Below are 22,192 nucleotides of genomic sequence, written 5' to 3'. Positions count from 1 at the left end.
GGACCTCTGGAGGTCATCCAGTCCAACCTGCCTGCTAAAGCAGAGTCACCCAGGGCAGGTCACACAGGAATGCATCCAGGTGGGGCTCGAAGGGCTCCAGAGAAGGAGACTCCACAACCTCTCTGGGCAGCCTGCTCCAGGCCTCCAGCACCCTCACGCCAAAGAAGCTTCTCCTGATGATGAGGATGTCATTTTCCCAGGGCTGGGTCATGCATGGCATTGGGCTGGCATGTGCTGGCATACACAACCAGGAGTGGAACAACTCCCCAGGGAGCTGCTTCAGCAGCACCCTAGGACACCAGCTCGCTGCTCCCTGCCAGCCTGCAGCTCCCACTCACAGGCAGCAGACACAGAATCACAGAATTGATTGGGATGGGAAAGACCTCCAGGATCATTGAGTCCAACCAGCAACCCAACACCACCACAGCCACCAAACCACGTCCCCAGGTGCCATGGCCACACCGTTCTTGAACAGCTCCAAGGATGGGGACTCCACCACCTCCCTGGGCAGCCTGGGCCAAGTCTTGACAACCCTTTTGGAGAAGAATTTTTTCATGTCCAACCTAAACCTTTCCTGGCACAATTTCAGGCCATCTCCTAGCACCTGAGACTAGAGAGAAGAGCCCAACCCACACCTCACTGCGACCTCCTTTCAGGGAGCTGTAGAGAGCAATGAGGTCTCCCCTAAGCCTCCTCACCCCCAGCTGCTCCTCACCAGCCCTGTTCTCCAGACCCTTGCCCAGCTTTGTTGCCCTTCTCTGGGCACACTCCAGCCCTTCAGTGTCCTTCCTGGGGGACAGTTAATCTGAGAAACCTGCCACAAAGCTCCACCATCTCCAGGAGCTGCCCCAGATGCTACAAGAAGCTGTTGTAGCACTTGCAACAGCCCCTTCATGGGTTTCCTCACTCCCCAGGCACAGAAACTGTTGCTCTTTCATTAGCAAGGCTTTGGAAATCTCTCCCCAGAGCAGCAATAGAAGCACCCTGGGAAGTTTTGCAACTGCTGTGGGTGAATTATGAAAGGGATTGAGAGCTCCATCAGAAAGTGGTGAGTGAGACAGTAATGAGTGTCCTCTGCACCCACGGTGCAGTCAGCCAGGGAGGATGCTCCCCTTCCAGCTCAACACTCACTGAGCATGGTCTCTCCACCACCTCCAATGGTCCACTGCCTGCTGGTGAAATGCCCTCCAGAAGGGCCCTGCTCCATGCTGGGGCAAAGCAGCTCTCAAACACAGAAGCATCAGAAGCCAACCCAACAGAGCTGCTGTGCAGGGAGAACAGCCTCGAGCTGTGGGGGCTCAGGTCACTGTGGGTTGTCCCAGTCTGGGCTTTGCCTGGCTCCTGTGCCCCTTTTTGAGGCCAAAGCCCTGCTCCTGCTGGGAGCCAGCCTGGAGAGGGGGCAGCTGTGTGCTCAGTGGATGGATCTGCAGCATGAGGAAAGCCATTTCTAGAGCCAGGCCTTCCCACAGCTCCAGGCCAACTGCTGATGGAGACTGCTGGACAGGGTCCTGCAGGAGAGCTCCACAGAGGTTGTTTCCACACCGTGTCTTGTGTGCTGAGGCCATTTGTCCTCTGGGGATGGCACAGAGCTGGCAGCAGCCCAGGCGTGCCAGGTCTCAGCAGGAGCACACACTGAGGTGCCCAGATGCTCCTGTGGCCACATCAAAGCACCTCCCGAGGCAGCACAGCTCTGACCCCACAATCTTTGGCTTTGCTTCACCCCTCTTGAAAGCACTCCTCTGGCTCCTCACCCACCAAACCAAAGGGGGTCCTGAGGAGAAAAGGCTTCTGAGCAGGGTTTGCCTGCTTCTTAGCACCTCCCCACACAAACCAATTCCTGCTCCCCCATCCCTCAGCACAGCTTCCTTTGGCCATGAGCATCCAAAGATCCCCGCACAACACAGCTCCTAAACTCCTCCCAACCTGCTTGTGCCATCTCCAGAAAGGAAGAAAAGGGCAATTCCTGAGCCTGCAAGCCCTGAGGTGGAGGGGGAAATGCCAGCCTGGCTCCCTCTGCCATGCCCAGGCAGAGTGGCAGAAGAGATGGTGGGGAGATGAGCAGGAACCTGCACACGGGTGGGTGTGAGACACCAGCCCCTGCCTGGCTGGGAGGGGGGGAGGGGGGGGGGGGAATCTTTTCAGCTGTGCCAGAGGAGTTTCCCCATCGCTCCACTGGCAGAAATGCCGCTGGGGATTTCCCCACTGGCTGCAGCTTTGCAGCAGAGGGAGGTGCCAGCCTGGTGGGGCCACCCGAGCCACTACGCCCCCGCTTTCCAGGAATGGAAAATGAGATGGAGATCCTCAGCCTTGAAGCAGAGGTGCACAAGCACAGAGAGGCAGAGCAGCCCCTCACCCACCTCCTGCTCATGGCTGCTGCCAGCCAATGCCCACCCTTGGCGGGGGGGTCCCATCCTACTCTGCCCAACGCAGGAGAGGGCAGAGGATGAAAGCACCTGTGCTGGGATGGATGCTCACAGCTGGGAAATGCACCCTGTGCACCTGCAGAGCCTCGAGGTCGGTGCCAGTGGAGGGTGCTGGGGGCCAGCCTGACCTCATGGCAGTTCGAGTCTCCACGGGAAAGGACTGACCCTGCCTGCCCTGCACAATGGAGCTACCGCCCCAGGGCTGACCCTGCAGCTGGGGACGCCCCAGTGCACCACACCGGTGAGCAGTGCCTGGCTGTGACCCAGCTCCCAGCGCTGGCTGTGACCCAGCAGCTGCCAGAGGCCGTGCAGGGATTGTTAAAAACCCACCCAACCAAAAACGCCTCCCCCCCAAGCCAGGGCTCAGCCACCTTACAAAGGAGTTTGTTCTGCTCGGGAGGAGCTTAGCGAGTGGAGGTCATTTCCAAGCCCCCCAGGCCAGGGCATCCCTCTAGCCAGGTCTCCAGCCCAAGCTTTCCCCCCTGCAGGGTCAGGCAAAGCCTGAGGATCCCCAGGGCTGCAGCAGGGGGCCGCAGGGAAGCCCAGCGGCAGGTCGCAGTGCCGAGGACACTGCACGGCGACAGCCTTGAGAAACCTGCCACGAAAACACGAAGCTTGAGGAGGATAAAGCATCCAGGCACCGGCTCGGCCATTTCAGCCCCCGCTCCAGCCACCTTCCCACCGGTGCTTTTGAGGTGCATTTCCCACCCCCAGCACAGCCCAGCGGCTCCGCAGTGGCCACAGGTATCCATCCTCATTAGCGCAGCGACACCTCGGATCCCGGCAAAGCCCTGGGCTGCTTCTAAATATAGGAAGCTCCCCGCAAGTCCCCTGGTCCCTGCAGAGACACTTGCAGGCTGCTGAGCTGGGGCTTCCCACCCCTGCTGAGATCCAACACAGCACCCTGCAGGAGAAGTCCTCCCTCCTCCCGGGGAGGGGAGCCTGCTCCTGTGCTGTCGTTTCACCCCTTGCAGCACACAGTGGAGGAGAAGGCAAGCACTGACTGTGGCACATCGGCTGTGAGCCGCGGAGAAAACCCGAGTGTAAGGCTCCTGCAGTGCCACTGCAAGCACTGGACACACACAGCAAGGGGATGAGCTCTCCCTGCTCCAAAATCGAAGCAAGTTCTGCCTCCAATTCCACCTGCCAGCACCTGGATCACACCCAGAGCCCCTGCACAGGCAAGGCACTGACTGCTCGGCACCCACCAGGCTCTGCCAAGCCCCTGGTTTGGGCTCTCCACAGGGCTCCTGCCTGCACGGCCAGGCTGCTGGTGTGTTTCTGCCAGAGGCAGAGTTAAGGTGGCCAGAGGAGCCCTCAGCAGGAATCCCCTGAGCCGAGCAGCCAGGAAACCTCCTCCTCACTGCTGCAACCGATGCTAATTTTTGCATCACGGAGCAAACCCTGCACCGGGTCCCAGCTGCAGCACAGCAGCGGAGCGAGAGGGCAGGATGGATGCCCACACGGATGGGCAATACCGGGCAGGGCAACCTGCGAGGTGTCCAGAAGCAGAGCTGAGCCCTGCAGCCCATCCATCGCCTCCCAGGCTTTCACAGCCAGCGGAGCCAGGACGCAGCCAGCAAAGGCTCCTTCCCGCACCGAGCCACAACGCGAGTCCTTTCCCACCCAGGAAGGCTTCCCCCTCCCTCCCAAACTCCTCCTTTCGTTTTGGTGCCCTGGATTTGGCGAGTGCCAGACACGGTCTGCCTCAAAACACACTGCCTGGAAGAGGAAACAGTCACTTCTGAAGGCGGTGCCAGCTCTTGGCAGCCTTCCTTAACTTCACCAGAAGTTCACGGGCCCCAGAGAGCAGCGGGGTGGGGTCAGGCCACCTCTCTCTGCCCCTCGCACACCCACCCCACCCCCGGGCCGGTGGCTCGGGTTGCCTGCTACTCACATCATCGTCCTGCACGCTCAGGGGGATATCCAACATGCACATCTGCACGGGCTGCACCAGAGCCTTCTGCACGTTGAACAAAGGTTTTGCCTCCATCTTCCCAGGCACGGAGGGGCTGCTCATTCTTCTCTCTCTCCTCCACCACTCCCTTTTCTAGGAGCAGCTCCAGCCCAAGGCAGCAAAAGGGAGAAAAGAACAGCTCGGAGCTTCCACTCCTCGCTCGATCTTTAATGTCTCTTTTTTTTTCTTTCGGTCAGCACATCTCCCCAGGAGCTGCTGCTGCTGCTGCTGCTGCTCTCGGAGGTTCTTATTTCCTTCCTCGTGAATCAGAAGAGCTGGAGGAGCTGCACCGAGAGCCGCCGGTGTGCGCCTGTGTGCGCCAGTGCGCCTGTGTGCGCCGAGCCGGCGATGCTCCCGCTGGCTCCCACGGCGCTCCGCCAGCCTCGCCGCAGCCGCTCCGCTCCCTCCCGGCTACCCTCACAGAGAGGCTCCAGCTGTTTGGGGGAGGGGGGGAGGAGTGGGCTGGCAGGGGAGGGTTGGTTTGGGTTTGGAGGGTTTTATTTTTCCCAGCCTCATCTACGTGCGTGGCACTCGCAAGAGCCTCCTCGCATTGTCTCTGCCGGACACAACAGGTCCTGCCTGCTGCCGGGTGGCTGGTGAGGATCAGACCCTGCCCGCAGCGGCTACGGCGTTTGCCTCCGGCGGTTGTGCAGGCAAACAGGCAGAGCTGGAAGGATGAGAGGGTGTGAGGCAGAGGGCTGGAGCGATCCCGGCTAGAGCCTCACGCACGTACACCCCCACACCCCCTTTTCTTTCCTGCTCTTCTTCCATCCCTGTTCCCCATTGTAAGGCAGCCGCAGCCCAATGCCCTCCTCTGCTCCCAAGGAGCACGGCGAGGCTTAAATAGTTCACCCCCAGAGAGCGCTTGGGAAGCTTGTGGCACTGCGACTGCAGCCTGGTGCTGAAGGCAGCGAAACGATAGTGCCACAGCCCTTTGCTATGAGAGTGGTGAGACAAGTGGCATGGGTGGGACACCTGGAGGAGGCTCTGGGGAGACCTTAGAGCAGCTCTCTGGTACCTCAAAGGGGCTACAGGAAAGCTGGAGAGGGACTTTTGGTAAGGGCTTGTAGAGACAGGACAAGGGAGAATGGATTGAAACTGGAGCAGAGGAAATTTAGGTTGGACATTAGGAGGAAATTGTTCCCTGGTAGGGTGGTGAGACACAGGAGCAGGTTGTCCAGAGAAGCTGTGGGCATCTCACCCCAGCAAGTGAAGACCAGGCTGTGAGCAGCCTGCTCTAGCAGGAGGTGTCCCTGCCCATGGCAGGAGGTTGGACCTGGATGAGCTTTAAGGTCCCTTCCAGCTCAAGCCATTCTCTGGTTGTTTGCAGGTCAGTTCTGCATGGGAAGCTCTGCCCAGGTGAGCCTGGCACCTTCTCCCTGGGAGTGACACAAATGGGGGGAGCAGACCCTGCTCCAGGCAGGCTTTGGGGGGAGGTTTCCCACCACCTGCAGGCACCAGCAGGTCTTATCTTGGGGCTGTCCCTTGCCACATGCAGGGCAGAAGTCTGGGGTGGCTCAGCCCTGTCCTAGTTTCCCAAAGGCAGGCACTGCCCGAGGCCACAAGGCTGGCTCAGAGCGTGCCTGGGCCTGGGAGCAGAGCCGAGGAGCCCTGCTGAGCCGGGCTGAGCCAGGCATTCCTGCGGCGTTAGGTAAGCTGGGCTTGGCCAGCCCTGCTCAGCACCCAGCCAGCACCAGCCCTGCTCCAGCCTGGCCTCCCCCTGGGCTGAGGCATTCCCCCAGCAGCCAGAGAGGGCAGAGATGCTGGAGCAGCATGGACACACGTGGGTCCTTCGTGCCACTGGCAGAAGGAGCTGGGCACCTTCTCCACACACAGAGGGGTCCAGCCCATTGCTCCCGGGAGAAACACACGGCTGAGAACAGCCAGTGCTGGCATGCTGTGGGAATGGGAGCTAATGGGCAAGCCTGCCACAAGCCCAGGTAAGGATAAGCCCTCCAGAAAACAAGTTCTGACTCGAAATTAGATCCTTTTTTGCAGCTAGCCTATGGCTGGGACGAGCAGCAGCAGCACAGCATGCAGGGGGCAGCACTGCAGCAGCCCCAGGAATGGCTTCAGTGGGGAGCAGAGAAGGGAGATGACAGCTACAGCACATGGACAAAGCAATATGGAATCACAGAATGGTTTGGGCTGGAAAAGTCCTCCAAGATCCAGTCCAACAGTCAAGCCAACACCTCCATGGCCACTAAACCATGTCTCCAGGTGCCATGGCCACAGGTTTCTTGAACACCTCCAGGGGTGGGGACTCCACCACCTCCTTGAGCAGCCTGTGCCAATCCCTGACCACTACTGCAATGAAGAAATAGTTCCCAATATCCAGGGACCCTGGCACAGTACTCTGGCAAGTGCCTGACTCTTCTCATGGCAGAGGCAGTGCCATAGCCTGGGAAACAGCCTGGCAAGGCTGGTCACTGTCCCTCTCCATCCACGGTGTCCTGCTGACTCAACCCAACGTGTGCTCCCCCGGAGGACAGTGCCACCTTTCACACTGCTGCAGCCACAGCAGAATCTGTCCCCCAGCAGAGGCAGCACCAACGGCTCTGGTTCCAGGAAAGGTGACTCAGAGCTGTGCTTTGGCCCCAGCTCAGGCTGCTCACCTCCCTGCAGCAACAGGCTGCCACAGCACAGCTTTCCAATAACCACCTTCAGCAACAAGCTGGGCCTGGCCAGCTGGGGTTGCACCTTCCAACCAGCCTAAGAGACTGCATCAGCAGCCTGAGAAGGACACAAATTTCACACCCAAGTGCCAGAGTTTCCATGGAGAACATCCCCAGCAAGCCATTTACCACCCTGTTCAGTGGCTGATCTCTCCCATGGGAGCAGGAGTCTCTGCAGAGGTGGTGTGGAGGTGTGGGAGTCCCATCACCTGCTGGTGCCTGGGTCTGCAGGGCTCCCCTGGACCTCAGGGTAACAGCAAGGGACAGATGGCAGAGGTTGCTGCCACAGAGCACACACTTCTGGCAGGGGCTCAGTTTGTTCTGCTGGTCCCCAGAGCCCCCAGATCCCCACCAGGCAGTGCAAAAGGGACAATCCTTCTGGAAGAGTCAAAACCACTCCAGCAGACTGTGATGGAGAGCAGAGTGCCAGGGGAGATGCCAGGCAGAGCAGCAGAGAAGATGAAGAGCTGCCCCAGAGAACCATCTCAACCAAGCAGCAATGGGATACAGCAGGCAGGGGCTGCCTGGACACGAGAGCTACTGTGCATGGAGGACTTTGGCCAGAGGCAACCAGCCAGATGTTGTCACCACCCAAAGAGCCCCAGAGGCAGTGTGGAACCTTCCCCTCCTCACCAGGAGCCAGCTCATGCCTGTCCTCCCACCAGGCTCCTCAGACACCTGCCCGAGGCACTGGGGACCGTAAGGGTCCTTCAACAGGAACTTGGTGAAGTGGTTTGGAACAGTCTCCCCCCAGGAGCTTCTTCAGCAGAGGTGCAAGGCAAAGATTCCCCCAGCACACAACCAGCCCAGACAGGACCATCCCACGCAGATTGCTGAAGGACAGCCTCCTTCTTCTCCTTCTCCTTCTCCTCCTCCTCCTCCTCCTCCTCCAGCCTGGCTGTGCAATCCATGCCACGACCCCAGATCCTCCAGCAACAGCAGCCAAGCACCTCAGCCCCACCACTGCCTGGCTAGCAGAAGGTCCCTCCCCACAAGCACAGGACTAACTCACCCCTGGAGCCCACCTGCCAGCCCAAGATGTGGAGAAGCCCTGGAAGGGGTGAAGGAGGAGAAATCTGCCCCTGGCATCACCTCAGCCCACTCCTGGCAGACAGGGAAGCCCCAGCACAGCCACTGATTCTTCTTCGTTGCGTTTGGCACTGGGGCTTTATTGTTTCCTACAGATCCAGCTGAGCAGATAAAGCTCATCATGGGACCTCACTGCCTGGCAACCATGGCTGGAAAAACACTGTCTTCCAGTAACAGCCTTGGCAGGAGCAGAGCAACTGCAGGGCAAATACAGTCGTGATCCCCTGAGCTGGATGCAGCCTGCTCCCAAGTGCTCTGCTGCTGCCTCAGGCAGAGGCTGACTCCTGCCCTGGGAAGTGCATCCAGCCCCTGACGGAGGAGGTCTGAGCAGCCTCAGCTACCCTGCAAGCTCATGGCCTTGGGCAGGTGATGGATCACGACTGGACCTCTCCAGGGGTGGGTGCAGGTTTCACTGACAGGCTCACAGAGTGGTGGGAGTTGGAAGGGACCTCTGGAGAGCAGCCAGCCCAAACCTCCCTGCTGAAGCAGTCACCCAGGGCAGGTCACTCAGGAAAGCATCCGGGTGGGGCTTGAATGTCTCCAGAGGAGTTGACTCCACAACCTCTCTGGGCAGCCTGCTCCAGGTCTCCAGCACCCTCACACCAAACAAGCTTCTCCTCGTGTTGAGGTGGAACCTGCTGGGTTCCAGTCTGTGTCCATTGCCTCTTGTCCTGTCACAGGACACCACTGACAGGAGCCTGGCACCCACCCCTCAGGTATTTAGAGACATTGCTCAGATCCCCTCTCAGCCTCCTCCAGGCTCAAGAGCCCCAGGTCTTTCAGGCTTTCCTCACAGGAGAGATGTTCAAGTCCCTTCATCATCCTCATAGCCTCCATTGGACTCTCTCCAGCAGTTCTCTGAACCTCTTGAACTGGGGAGCCCAGAACTGGTCCCAATGCTCCAGACGTGGTCTCAGCAGGGTAGAGTAGAAGGGGAGGAGAACCCTCCTTGACCTGCTGGCCACACTCTTCTCCAGGCACTCACACCCAGGAGGATCTCAGTACGTGGCACAAGCACCCAGAACGCTCCAAGAACCAGTGACCAACCTCTCTCACCACGCTGGGTCACTCCTGTATCCCCCCAAGTGACTCAGGAGGACAAAGGTCCACCTAAGGAAGGCTGACTCCAACCCTTGATGCAGTTCAGCATCAAAGACTTCCACAAAACTAAAGCAAATTCCCCAGCAGGAACAATGTGGAGTTTGTTTGTCAAAGGAAATTGCAGCTCCAAAGCCCTCAGCATCCTGCTCATGCCTGGGAATGCTGCTCTCCGAGAGGAAGGACACAGAGCTCGCTGCTGTATTGCCACTGTGTGAGGCTGACAGAAAGGCAAAGAGGAAACAAAGCTGCGTGGGGAGTGAAAGGCAAGTGGAAAATCCCAGCAGCTCTTCCCCTTTGATGCTTCTCAGCAGCAGAAAGAGGAAATCTGCTTCTGCAAGCACAGAAATCCCAACCTGACAGCATCCCTCTGAAGCAGGCTGGCATTTGGAGAAGCCTATGGGAAGGCTTAGAGGGGCAGCGACAGGCACAGGTGTGGAGTCCCCCACAGGGCTTCCAGGAGGCTGGGAGCAGGGAGAACACAAATCCTGCCGTGCCTGTGGTGGGATTCAGTGGTCCATAGGTTCATAGAATGGTTTGGGGTGGAAGGGACCCCGAAGCTCATCCAGTTCCAACTCCCTGCCATGGGCAGGGACACCTCATCCAGCCTGGCCTTGAGCACCTCCAGGGAGGGGACATCCACAGCCTCTCCCAGTGTTTCCCCACCCTCACTGCAAAGAATTTCTTCCTCACCTCCAGTCTCAGCCTGCCCTCCTCAAGCTTCAATCCATTCCCTCTCACCCCATCACAACAAGCCCTGGGAAGAACTCCCTTCACCTCAGAGGTCTTTTCCAACCAAAATGATTCCCAGAGAAAATGAAAGGCACCCTGGTACCTAAACTCATGGCTGCTTCCCTGTAGCCCTCCTGAAATCCACCTGCCTTGCCCCAGCTGAGTGAGGAGACCAAACCACACCGCCAGGACCTGCAGCCTTGGGTTTAGGGCTCTGTTTGAAGGAGCCTCTCTTGCTCCCTCGGTAAAGACAAAGCCTCATGCCCTTGGAAAGCTCACCTGGCACCCAGCACCCTGAGCTGAATCAAGTCCCCTGCCCCCAGAACAGACACAGATGCAAAATTACCTTGCAACCAAGCCCCTGTGAGGCCTTTTCACAGGTGCAGAGCAGCAGCTACCAACACGGAGTGAAAGCCAACAAGCATTCGGGGGGGAGGGAAGCCAAATAGTGTTCTTGGGACTCCTCCACACGTTCACCACTTGAGGGATTTTCAATTTCCACACTCCCCTGGGAGCTGAGAGGGCACCCTGGGAGCCAGCATGGCCCACTGGGGATGGGGATGCTCCACAGAACCATTGTGCTTGGAAAAGATCCACAGCACCAAGCCCTGCCTCTGCCAAGGCCACTGCTACACCATCTCCTTCAGCACCACATCTCTATGGCTTCTCCAGGGACAGGGATTCAACCACTCCCCTCAGCAGCCTGCTCCAGCCTTTGGTAACCCTTGGAGAAGCTTCCCCATGGCATCTAACTAACTGGGGACGCTGCTACACCACACCTTGAGCACCACATCTGGATGGCTTTTACATACCTCCAGGCACAGGGATTCAACCACTTCCCTGAGCAGCCTGCTCCACTTTTGAGAACCTTTTTAGCAGAGAAGCTTCCCTGTGGCCTCCCCCTCTGTGGTCCCCACGATGTGGCTGTGCTGGACCAGTCTCCATGGAGACAGTCACCGCAGCAACGGGGACCAGAGGTGCAGCTCGTGGGGATGCAAATGAGACTGAGGACCTCCTCTGGCTCCTAGGACAGAGATCATCAGGTAGCCACACTCCTCCTCCCTGCTTCCAAGACCATCTCCCTGCATCAGCAGGATAAAAGAGCTCTATTGCCTGTGATCCTGCTCTGGAAGTGCTTTATCCTGGTGACATCAGTCCCAGGGGAGCAGGAGATATCGAGCTGCCGGCCGGCAGCCAGCCCAGCTCCAGGCTGTCATGGCAACAGTTGATTGAGTTTCCATAACCACCTTCCCCCCAGAGACAGAGGCCAGGCTGAAGACACCAAGACAGCACCCCCCAGGTGCCCAGGGTGGGCAGAACTGCTCAAGGAAGGGCACCCATTGCTCTGACCACAATGCCAGCAGCCACCACTGCACCAGGTGGTTCTCCAGGGACCCCATCCCTGGACAGACCTCATAGAGCAGCTTCCCAGTTCCCTCCTGCCCCAAATACCAGCACACTGCCAGAGGGCAAGGAGGAGAGGCACCATCTAACCCCCTGCAATCCACAGCTGCCCCCAGCACCCCTTTCCTACTTCATCCCAACTCTCATTTCAGCTTCCCACCAGACTGAGCCTATGGAACAAGATCCTCCCTGGCTCTCCCCACCTCACCTGCAGCCACTCTGCTGCCAGAGTAACCTGGGAAGGGAAATCATAGAATGGTTTAGGTTGGAAGGGAACTCAAGGATCATCCAGTTCCAACCCCCCCTGCCATAGGCAGGGACACCTCCCACTAGAACAGCTCACTCAGGGCCACATCTAAGCTGGCCCTGAACACCTCCAGGGAGGTTGTGGAGCACAGAAGCACAGAATGTGATCAAAGATCACATTCTGTGCTTCTGTACTCCACAACCTCCCTGGGCAACCTGAGTCAGTGTCTCACCACCCTCACTCTCTGTGCTCCACAACCTCCCTGGGCAACCTGTGCCAGTGTCTCACCACCCTGACTGTCAAGAACTCCTTCCTAACATCCAGTTTCAATCTTCCCTCTGCCACTTCAAACCCATTCCTCCTCCTCCTCCTCCTGTCATTACAAGACCTTGTGGTCCTGAACACTTCCAGGGAGGGAGCATCCACAACCTCCTTGGGCAATCAAGCCAGCACAATGCCAAGCACAAGCTCTGCATGTGGATAGTGCTGGTGGACCAAGAGCATCCTCTGCCTTTGCAGGGGCACACAGCACCGTGCCAGTCTCTGGCCACACAGCCAGCACAGCCATCTAGTGACAGTGCAGCAAATGGGATGAAGCTGAGCCCTGGAGAGCCACCATTGATTTCTGCTGCCTAACAACAGGAAAGCTTCCATAATCCTATTAACTAAACACCCTTGCAGGCAGCACTGGGAGCACTGCAAAGGGGACTTGTATAAGCAGGCAGAGCCACCCAGTGCAGTGCCCACCTCCAGGAGGAGCTGGGTGGCTTCACAGGATGGTAGGGATTGGGAAGGGACCTCTGGAGATCAAGTCCAGGCACCCAGCTAAAGCAGGGACACCCACAGCAGCCTGCACAGGGCAGCACCCAGGCAGGGTTTGAATGATTCCAGAGATGGAGACTCCACCACCTCTCTGGGCAGCCTGCTCCAGTGTTCCACCACCCTCAAAGTGAAGATCCTCCCCATGAACCTCCTGTGTTCAAGTCTGTGCCTGCTGTCCCTTGTCTTGTCACTTGGCACCGCTGAGAAAAAGACTTCCAGCACCTGAAGGGGGCTACAGGAAAGCTGGGGAGGGACTTTTTACAAGGGTCTGTGGTGACAGGACAAGGGAGGATGGTTTGACACTGACCAGGGGTGGGCTTAGACATGAAGAAGTTCTTTACTGAGACACTGGCACAGGTTGTCCAGAGAGGTCGTGGATGCTCCCAGGGCCAGGCTGGATGAAGCTTTGAGCAGCCTGCTCCAATGGGAGGTGTCTCTGCCCCTGGCAGGGGGGTTGGAACTGGATGAGGTTTAAGATCCCTTCCAACCCAAACCATTGCAGGATTCTGGTCAGCCTGAGGCGTGTCTGTGCTGCAGCACTGGGGAGATAAATGTCTCCAGCTGCAGAAATGTCCCTTCCCTTGCCCTCCCCAGCCTGTGGCAGCATCCAGCAGCCATCTCCTCCTCACTTCCCTTCAATGAGCTCTTCACACAGCATTGCAAATTGCCAGCCCTAATATTTTCCGGGTGGGGGTGGGAGGTTATGAGTGCAGAGGCATAGGATGGGCTCTTTGTCAGGGCACACCATGCTGCAGGCACCCCTCAGCAGCGCCATGCGTGGTGCCAGAGCAGGAGGCTGGGCACAGCCGCCCTAGACCAAACCCTGCCTCCTCTTGCTGCTCACCCCGCCGAGGGGAAAGCAAACTGCCTGCCAGTAGCACCAGGAGAGGAACGTGCTGGGGGCTCCCCTGTGCTGGGGTAAAGCTGTGGGGCACAAAGCTCCCTGACTTGCCAGCCCCACTCGCCCCAGCCTTGCTATTCTGGTGCCACCGAGGACAGCAGGGCCAGCAGCAGCAGCAGCAGCAGCGCCTGCCTGTCACCATGGCAATGCTGAACGGGAGGGTTTGAAGCCTGCTGAGACTTTCAACCTCTGCCAAGCAAAACGGGGCCCTCCAGCAGCCAGGAGCAGAGAGGCTTTGTAGGAGGAGGAGAATGGTGCTCCTCGGGCATCAGGCAGCTAAGCTGAGACTTCTCCCAGGGGAAAAAGCCACCCGGGGCAAGGACATCCCCCTGCTGCTCCAGCCTCCTGCTCTGCGACCCCCAGGCCTGCCCCACGGGCACCCCACGGCTCAGGCTGCAGTGGTTTTCTGCCTCTGCACATCTCCATCAGCACCGCCAGGAGAAGACTTCGCCACCTCCTCCCGCCAAACCGGACCGGCTCCAGCGGCTGCCCAACCGCCCTGCAGAGCAGCTAGAGAGAGCCAAGGGCTGCCTGAGCTCCTGTTCCCTGCAACCCACAGCACATCACAGCGCAGGAGACAGCCTGACCGGGGCGTTTCCTCCTGCCCTGGCCCTTCCCGTGCCACCTGGGCCACTCGTGGCTGTGTTCCACAGCGCTGCCCGGGGGGCGAGGAGCCAGGGGCACAGGAGCAGCACGGGCAGGAAGCACACAGTGGGAAATCCGCTGTGGAGCCAAGGAGAGCAGGGCAGGGAGGCTGCCAGAGATTTCAAAGGGGCCTGCAGGCTGCCCTGTGAGGTGTCCCTGACCTCCCCACCCTGTGCCAGCGGCAGCAAGGAGCCAGGAGACTTCTGGACGGGGCCTCTGCAGTGTTTGCTTCCTGCCTCCGGGTCAGGCAGGGTGCTCAGAGCAGCCCAGTGGGAAACAGAGTGGGAAGTGCATGGAGGAGGGAAGATAAAGAGCAACAAAGGATGTCCTGAGGCTGCAAGCCAAGAAACAGCCCCCAGGGCCACCTCAGCCAGCACATGTCTGTGGGGAGACTGCGTGAAGGATCAGGTGGCCACAGCATCAACTCTGGGCAGAGCATCACTCCCAGGCTGTGCTGACAGCTGCTGCACAGCTGCACATCTCTGGTAGCACCAGGAGCCAGCCCTGCTAAGGGCACAGGAGGGAGCCCTGCTAAGGGCACAGGAGGGAGCCCTGCTAAGGGCACAGCAGAGAGCCCTGCTAAGGGCACAGGAGGGAGCCCTCCTAAGGGCACAGGAGGGAGCCCTGCTAAGGGCACAGCAGAGAGCCCTCCTAAGGGCACAGGAGGGAGCCCTGCTAAGGGCACAGGAGGGAGCCCTCCTAAGGGCACAGGAGGGAGCCCTGCTAAGGGCACAGGAGGGAGCCCTGCTAAGGGCACAGGAGGGAGCCCTGCTAAGGGCACAGGAGGGAGCCCTGCTAAGGGCACAGGAGGGGAATGGCTCTGAGACTGGGAATGAGGAAGAAAGTCTTTGAAGTGAGGGTGGAGACACACTGGCAGAGGTTGCCCAGGCAGGTCATGAATGTCCCCTCCCTGGAGGTGTTCAAGGCCAGGCTGCACAAAGCCTTGAGCACCCTGGGCTGGTGGGAAGTGTCCCTGCCCATGGCAGGGTGATTGGAACTTGATGATCTTGAAGGTCCCTTCCAACCCATTCTGAGAGTGTGCTGCAGGCAGCTCCAGCTGCTCCAGGGAGCATTCCACCTCCAGCAGCCCCAAGCACAGGAAGGCAGGAGCCAGGGGGTCAGGCTGGAGCACAGCTCAGCAAACCTCAGCTGTGAATCCTGGCAGTGAGGGAACTCCTACTGTGCTGCTGGGACCTGGAGGGAGCAGGGACTCTGGCCTGGGAGCCTGTCAGCCCCCAGCAGGCCACCACCAAGCTGCCTTTGACGTCAGCTCATGTCTACAAACGTTGTCTTTGACCCGAGGCCAAAACTTACAATGGAAGGGGGGGGGGGAACAGTGCAGAAACCAAATATTCACAGGGACAGCCTGCAGAGAGCCTGCTCCCAGGGGCCTGGGGGTGGCCAAAAGGTCCCCAAGAAATCAGCTGGTTTAGAATGCAAATCCCCAAGGAGCACAGATGGATGAACCCTCACCACGGGTCATGCAGGCTGGAGGGACTTGGGCAATCCCTGCAGGGAAACCTCCTCACATCTGGAGGCTGCAGCACTGCCAGAGAGGATCCCGCAGTGGCTGAGGGCTGACTCCAGGCAGAGCAAACTGAGGGGCAAACTGGGCTCCACTGCCCTGGCTCCAGCCACTGCAGAAACAGCTGAGCACATCCAGCCATGGATGCATTTAAACATCACTCCCCCGACGCTAGCAGCGTGGATGTGGCAGCCTGCAAGCAGCAGAGGCAGCTCTCCCAGCCACCAGGGACGGAAGGTCACAGCTTTGCCTGTTGTTGACAGGGTGCTGGGGAAGGCTGGGGGATGGGCCGACTGGTGGCAGCGGGAACAAGCACAAAAGGGAGCTGTGGGTTGGAGCTTTCTTTTCACCGGAGGGATGCGGTGATTGACGTGGCCCTTGCTGAGCTCTTGTGGCCCTTGCTGAGGTCTCGCAGCAAGCCCGCAGTGGCTCTGCGATTGGAGCTCAGGTCCCCAAGGATGGAGCTGTCTCTTGCTACTCATCATCAAGCAGCCAAACAGCTCCTCCTTGGTGAGCAAGATGCAAGCAGCAACCTCTGCTGAGCAGTTCTGCCGCCCGCGGCAGAGCCCAGCTTGGTCTGCGCCATGCCTCAGCTTCCTCACCACTGCCCCTTCTCAGCTCTGCCGAGAGCAGAAGCCTGCAGCTCATAGGGGAACCAACAGTGCCATCTGCTGCACGGCCCCACCCGGTCCCGAGTGGCTGGGCAGCCCACGCAGGGCTTCCACAGCTCCCACTGGCCACGGCAGCACGTAAAATGCATCCTCAGCCAGCAGCAAGCCAGGCAGGGAGGCAGCAGCAGCTCTGCAGAGGGAAGGCAGCACCACATCAGTCCTGACGGCCACCGCAGCTGAGTGACTGGGGAAGGGCTCCGGTTCGCAGGGGCAAGCAAAGAACAGCAAGCTGGGGGGGTGGAGCAGGACGAGAGTGTCCCGGAGCCGTTCGGTGAGCACGGGGGGGGAAGGAGACGGAGGAAGACGCCAGGCAACACCTCCCCCATCAGCACCCTGCAGTGAAGAACGTCTACAGGCAGGGCCAGGGGGCAGAGACAAACAGCCCCTAACACTCCTGGAGCCTTAGCATCACAGAAGGGTTGGGAGGGACCCTCAGAGGTCATCTTGTCCAACCACCTTGAGTGGTTGTCACCTCTGGAGACAAATCCCAGACCCCAGCACTGGAGACCATGGATGCCCTTTGTCACCCTATCACCAGGAGTGGGAACACCTGGGAGCACAGGGCGAGCCCCAGCCAGCCCAGCCCAGTTTCTTTGCCCCTCCCCAGCCCAGCAGCTGTGGGCAGTTGCCAATTAAGCCTCCCCCTGCCGCACAGGTGACTGTGGTCTGGGGGCAGGTGAAGCAGTTTCTCTGCACGCACTGCTCGGGGAGCCTGCTGGCATCCTCCCCAGCCATGTGTTGCTATAGCAATGGGAAAGGTGTCAGAAGCAGCATTGATTGATGGATAGCACAGGCTGCTCTCCCGATCACCACACAAAACTAGGAGGACCTCTGCCCCTCAGGGTCCAGCAGCCTGGCACCACGTAGGGAACGGCACAGACGAAACACCGCCGGGAACTGAAAAGCACAACCCCAAAGACGCCCTGGGGGGGAAAAAAACACCTCCTCTCTTCACAGAAAGAGTCCCCTCCGAGCAAACTGACCCCGCAGATGAACTGTGCTGAGCCACAGGACGTCAAATCAATCATGGCAGCAGCCCAGAGATCTCTTCTGGAGCCTGCAGCAGTCGCTGCATCCTCTGCTCGCCTCTCTCCAGCCCTGTCTGCGGGCACACACACGCCTGAGTGGGAGCTCCAGATGGAGCAGCTGAACCACGCTGAGGAGGGACTTCACATCTCTCCGCCCGCTTCCTCCCAGCCCCTGCTGCCACCTGGGCTCTCGCTCGCCATCACTTGTTGCCAGCTCGCCCTCCTACCCACAGCAGCGCAGGAGTCAACTCCTACGCACAGCAGCGCCCACCAGGAGCCAACTCCTGTCCTTGGGAGTCGCTTCTCCCTCCCGTGCCTGGCAGCAGACGACAGAGACAGAAGGAACCCTGCTCCAGCCTGCGCTCAGGCTCGCTGCCTGCTGCCCTCCGCCAGCCCCAGGGCCGCTTGTCCACCATCTGTGCTGCTCTCCGCAGCCCGAGCGGCCAGTACGGGAGAGAAGGGATGAGCCTGCAGCTCTGGGAGCTTGGTCCGGGAGGGAAGCCACCTTCTGCCCCAGCTCCCTGGCAGGTTCCAGCTCGAAAGGCTGGGGTTCAGCCTTGCACGTGAACCTTTGCTTTCCGACGTCACGGCACACCTGCAGCTAGGTCAGGGATGGAAAAGGAAGGGAAGAGATCTCCCTTGTTTGCTCAGCATATTTACTTAGCAGCACTCTGTTTTCCCCGCTGTTTGTGTGGGTCTTTCCCTTAGCAACCAAGGAGAGAAACATTTACGAGGCATGAAAAATGTTGCCGTACAGCCCGAAGAGCCGGCAGGGTGCGGCCGCAGCTGGAAATTCCTCTGAACCGGGAGTCACAAGTGACAGGACCGGGATGAACTGCACCCCTTAAACAGCAAAGCCTTCCTCCTCCCCAGCCGGGAACATGCGGGAGGAACGGAGGCTTCCGAGCTGTGCTCTCCGCCACGCAGGGCTCCGCGCTTGAGCAAACGCCTCGACGTGCCCTCAGCTTCCCCAGGCATAACAGGGGGGGAAGGGTAACGAGCGATGGGCAGGTTAAAGCCAGGACCTGACTGCAAAGCTCTCTACAGACTTGCTCCTGTGCACGCCCCAGCACGGGTGGCTGAGCTCTGGACATCACCTCCAGGCAGCTCTGCACCTAGCTGGGTCTCCCAGCAAGGTTACTCTCTCCAGTGCACCACCGTGGTTCTGGAGCATTCCTGTTCTTGATCCCTTGCCGGGGTCAGGATCCCATACTTTGGTTGCCAGTCCTCTCGTCCAAAAGGCTCTGCCACAAGCCAGCACTGAGGCACGCTGGCACTAGCTGCTGCCCCCCCACACCCCCAACAAAGCTAATTCACCCCCAACAGGGCTGGATCAAGGCAAAGGAGGCCCCAGACCATGAAGACCCGCTGGGTGCAGGGGGTGGATCCGGTTTCCAGTCCAAAAATGGGTCCCAGCCCACTGCTCCACCACAGCACCAGCCCTCCCCTTCATTCATTCTGGGGCTGCCAGGAGCCACCGCTGCCCACTTACCTTCCCACCACCCCCACAAGGGCAGCGGCGCAGATCCTCCCCTCCCATTCCTTTCTCTTCCCTTCCCAGGGCTGAGATCAGGAAGGGAATACAAGAAGAGAAATAGCAAGGACAAAGTCCCAGGAGAATCAGGACCAAACAGAGAGCCACATCCTGATGAGACAACCCCCCCCAAATTTTCTTGCCTTTGGCCTCACCCCCCCCCTTGCCCCCAAAGCCCGAGTGGGTTTGTGAACGTGGAGGCTTTGCCCACCTCTCTTCAATACAGCTCCACTTCACCTCACGAACGTCCCAGGCAGAGATAAGGAACCTCCAGGTGCCACCTGGCCTGAGCACTGCAGCCCTGGCTGGCACCACACGCAGCAGCTCACAGCCTGCCAGCAGCTCAGGAACGGCTGCAGCATCGCACCAGGAGCCAGATCCCATCCCAAACTGTCCTGTTTTCCTTCCCAAGCCGTCATCCCCACTTCCACGGGCCGCACTTATCCATATCACAGCCAGAAAGCAAAGCAAACCGACCCCCGCCCGGTAAGAGCTCCTGGTTCCGCTCTGCCCAAGGTCCCCGCTGCAGCGCAGGCTCAGGGTCCGCTGACACCCAGGTGCCCCCCGCCGCCAGCAGGCAGCGAGGGAAACGGGCACCTGCAGTCACAGACCCCCCCAGGACAACCCCCGACTGAGAACCCCCCTCCCTGGCACCGCACACGCATTAGGCACCCGTGGCGGACACACGCGTGGGCCGCCCTGAGCCCGTCCCCGTCCCCCGCACCCGGCCGCGGGTTGCTGGGGGGGACCGAGCCGCAGCTACGCACCGGAGCTGGGGGGGAGGCTTTGGAGAGCCGCGGGGAAAGTGCTGGGGGGGGGGGCGGCCCCGGAGCCGACGGGGGAGCGGCGGAACTCACCTGAGTGTCGATCATCATCGTGCCCCGCTCATAGCCGCCGCCGGCCGCGCACGGAGAGCCGCTGGCCCCCAGCTGCGGGGTCCCGCGCTGGCCGCGCTCACACCCCCCCGCGCCAGCCCGGCGGCCGGGGCCGCACCGCCGCCGGCCATCGGGCCCCGGGGAGCCGCCAGCGCCGAGCGCGGCCGGGAGAGCCGAGCGCGGGGCGGCACCGTGCGGGCTGGGGCGGCAGCAGCGACGTTACCGGGAGGGCGGAGGCTCGGCCTCGGCTCGGCTCCGCCCGGCCTGGCCGCCCCCCGGCCGCGGGACGGCGCCGGCAGGTGGGTGCGCAGCTGCGGGAGTGCGGCTGTGCACGCGGGACCCGCCCCGCGGGTGCACGGACTGGCACCTCTGGGTTCGCAGACTGGCAACCCGCATGCAGACGTGGCCATCTGCAGCCACCCCCGGGTGCACAGACAGGTGCCTGAACCCCTGGGCGCACACACGGGCACCGTCCCCTCTGGGGCGCACAAACACCTCGGTGTGCACACAAGGGCCCCTGAACCTCTGGGTTCATAGAGGAGCACTCCTGGGTGCACAGACAATACGCTTTTGGGTACACACGCAGGCGGGCACCCACACCCCTGGGTACCCCCAAACAGCTCTCCAGGTGCAGATGGTGCCTCGGGCACCCCTAGCTGTGTGTGGGTGGGAGGATGTGGGTGCTGTGGTGCCCCATGGGGGCAAGCAGGAGCCACGCGAAAGCAGCTTGGAGGCCCCCGTGCAGGGAGCGCGTGGAGGGTCGGAGGGGTTTGGCTCGGGTGCTGCTGCACAAGCTAAAATAGAAGAGGCCTGAGGGCACAGAAGCAGGTCACTTGCTGGGTGAGAGCCCCCCTGCCTGTGCTGCTGCCAGGCTCTGCCCAGGCAGACACCTCAAATGAGGCGAGCCTGGCACCCTGCAGCCAGCCCACAACCATCCACATGTTCCCCTCCCCCCGGGCTGCCTCACCCAACACCCAAACGCCAACCCAACACCGCAGAAGGACCCCAGCAGAGGGCTGCTGGGGGGTGGGTGGGTGCTGCTGTGTGTGCTGGAGCGTGGAGCTGGTGAGCCAGCGGCGCTGAGCCAGCGGTGGTTGCCCTTGGAAACAGAGAGGCTCCAGTTACCCACAGTTGATATTTATGAGGCTGGTGACATGTGCCACTGCAGAGTGGTGGTCAGGGACGGCAGGAGCCGAGAGGAGGCTCCATCACCCCCGCCCTGTCCCACTGGCGCCGGGTTTGGTGTTACCTTTCCCACATCACGGCAGCAGAGACAGCCACTGCACCCCTGGGCACCAGGGGGACACCCCATGTCAAGCACCAGAGTAGCTGTTTCCTCACTTGAATTGGCCCCTGCTCTGCTTCCCTTCCCCTTCCCCTTTCCCCCCTCCACTTTCCTTTTCCTTTCCCCTTTCCTCTTTCCCCTTCCCCTCACTTTTCCCTCTTTCCTCTTCCCCTTTCTTTTCACCCTTTCCTCCCCCTTTCCCTTCCCCCTTTCCTTTTTCCCCTTTCCTCTTCCCCTTTCCCTCCCCCCTTTTCCTCTTCCCCCCTTCCCCCTTGTCCTCTTCCCCCTTCCCCCTTTTCCTCTTTCCCCTCCCCCCTTTCCTCTTTCCCCTTCCCCCTCTCCCTTCCCCCATCCAGTAAGTCTCAATGGGATGCCCAAGACGAAAGAGGCAGAGAGCAGCAGCCACTCTCCAGGTGAGTGACAGGACACACAACCAAACAATTGAGGAAACAAAACTCATGGAAGAAGTGACTCTAGGAAAACAAAAGGAACCACCTTTGGCAGGGTGACAGTGGGAATGGGTGACCAGGATCAGCCCATGGCATCCAACCATCCTGCCCCTTGGTGGCTCCAGGCCAGCAGAAGCAGCAGCTCTGGCTGGGAGGACAGCCAGAAAGGAAAAGGTGCTGCCAGGCCTCTGGCTCTGGCACTAGATGCTGCTACAGAGCAACATCCCTCTAATTATAGTAACTGTCAGTGCTGAACAGAGGGGAAAATAGAGACTTCAGAAGGTCTGGAGCTGTGCAATCAGGTGCTGGCAAAACTCCCTACAAAAAGAAAACCAACAGAATGAGGCACTTAACAAAAGTCATTTGTACTCATCTGGTGATTTAAATCAGCTGAAGGCTCAGCAGAGGGGCAGGGAGGGTAAGGTGGGCACAGGAGCAGCAGAGCTCCTGCTCCAATCTGCCTTCCTGCTCACAGGGCTTTAGCTCCACACAAAGCAGTGACATTTGGTGGATCTGTGTTGGATCTAAATATAGCCCAGGGGAGAGCCAAGGCAGTGCAGCATCACTCAGCTCCAGGAGGGAGTCGGGTGGGTAGGCAGGACATTTAAAAGTCACTACTTGCTTGGGTTTTGTTCCCTAAATCGTTTGGTTGTGTGCATCAGAATGGCACGGCTGGGGATCTGACCTGAGTAAATCACAGCCCACTGCTGTAAATCCCTTCTGTTCTTGCCCCTGTCACTCACCTGGGGAGCTGTTGCTGCCCTCTGCCTGTTTCACCCCTGGGGATCCCACGGGGACTTGCTGGGGCAGGGAGGTGAAGGTGGAGGAAGAA

At 59.9% G+C, this 22,192-nt stretch overlaps 2 protein-coding genes across 3 annotated transcripts in view; one reads left to right on the top strand and one right to left on the bottom strand.

Annotated features, from left to right (window-relative positions):
• RALGDS (ral guanine nucleotide dissociation stimulator) overlaps positions 1-19,711 on the bottom strand; it is a 71,002-nt gene extending 51,291 nt beyond the window's left edge. The window contains exon 1 of one of the 2 annotated variants that reach the window (XM_064171276.1): positions 19,609-19,711. In XM_064171276.1, coding sequence (XP_064027346.1) covers positions 19,609-19,626 — 18 coding nt within the window. In that variant the 5' untranslated portion in view covers positions 19,627-19,711. Of the gene's footprint in view, positions 1-4,320; positions 4,521-19,608 lie in introns of those variants that run through there. The other variant, XM_064171273.1, reaches the window with a different exon arrangement.
• Positions 1-22,192, top strand: part of RPL7A (ribosomal protein L7a) — a 233,057-nt gene that overhangs the window by 142,529 nt on the left and 68,336 nt on the right. The window lies entirely within an intron of this gene.

Source organism: Pogoniulus pusillus, chromosome 35 (genome assembly GCF_015220805.1).
Source record: "Pogoniulus pusillus isolate bPogPus1 chromosome 35, bPogPus1.pri, whole genome shotgun sequence".
NCBI lineage: Eukaryota > Metazoa > Chordata > Aves > Piciformes > Lybiidae > Pogoniulus > Pogoniulus pusillus.
Note: the sequence above shows the minus strand (reverse complement) of the source record. Positions and strands in the feature narration are given on the sequence as shown.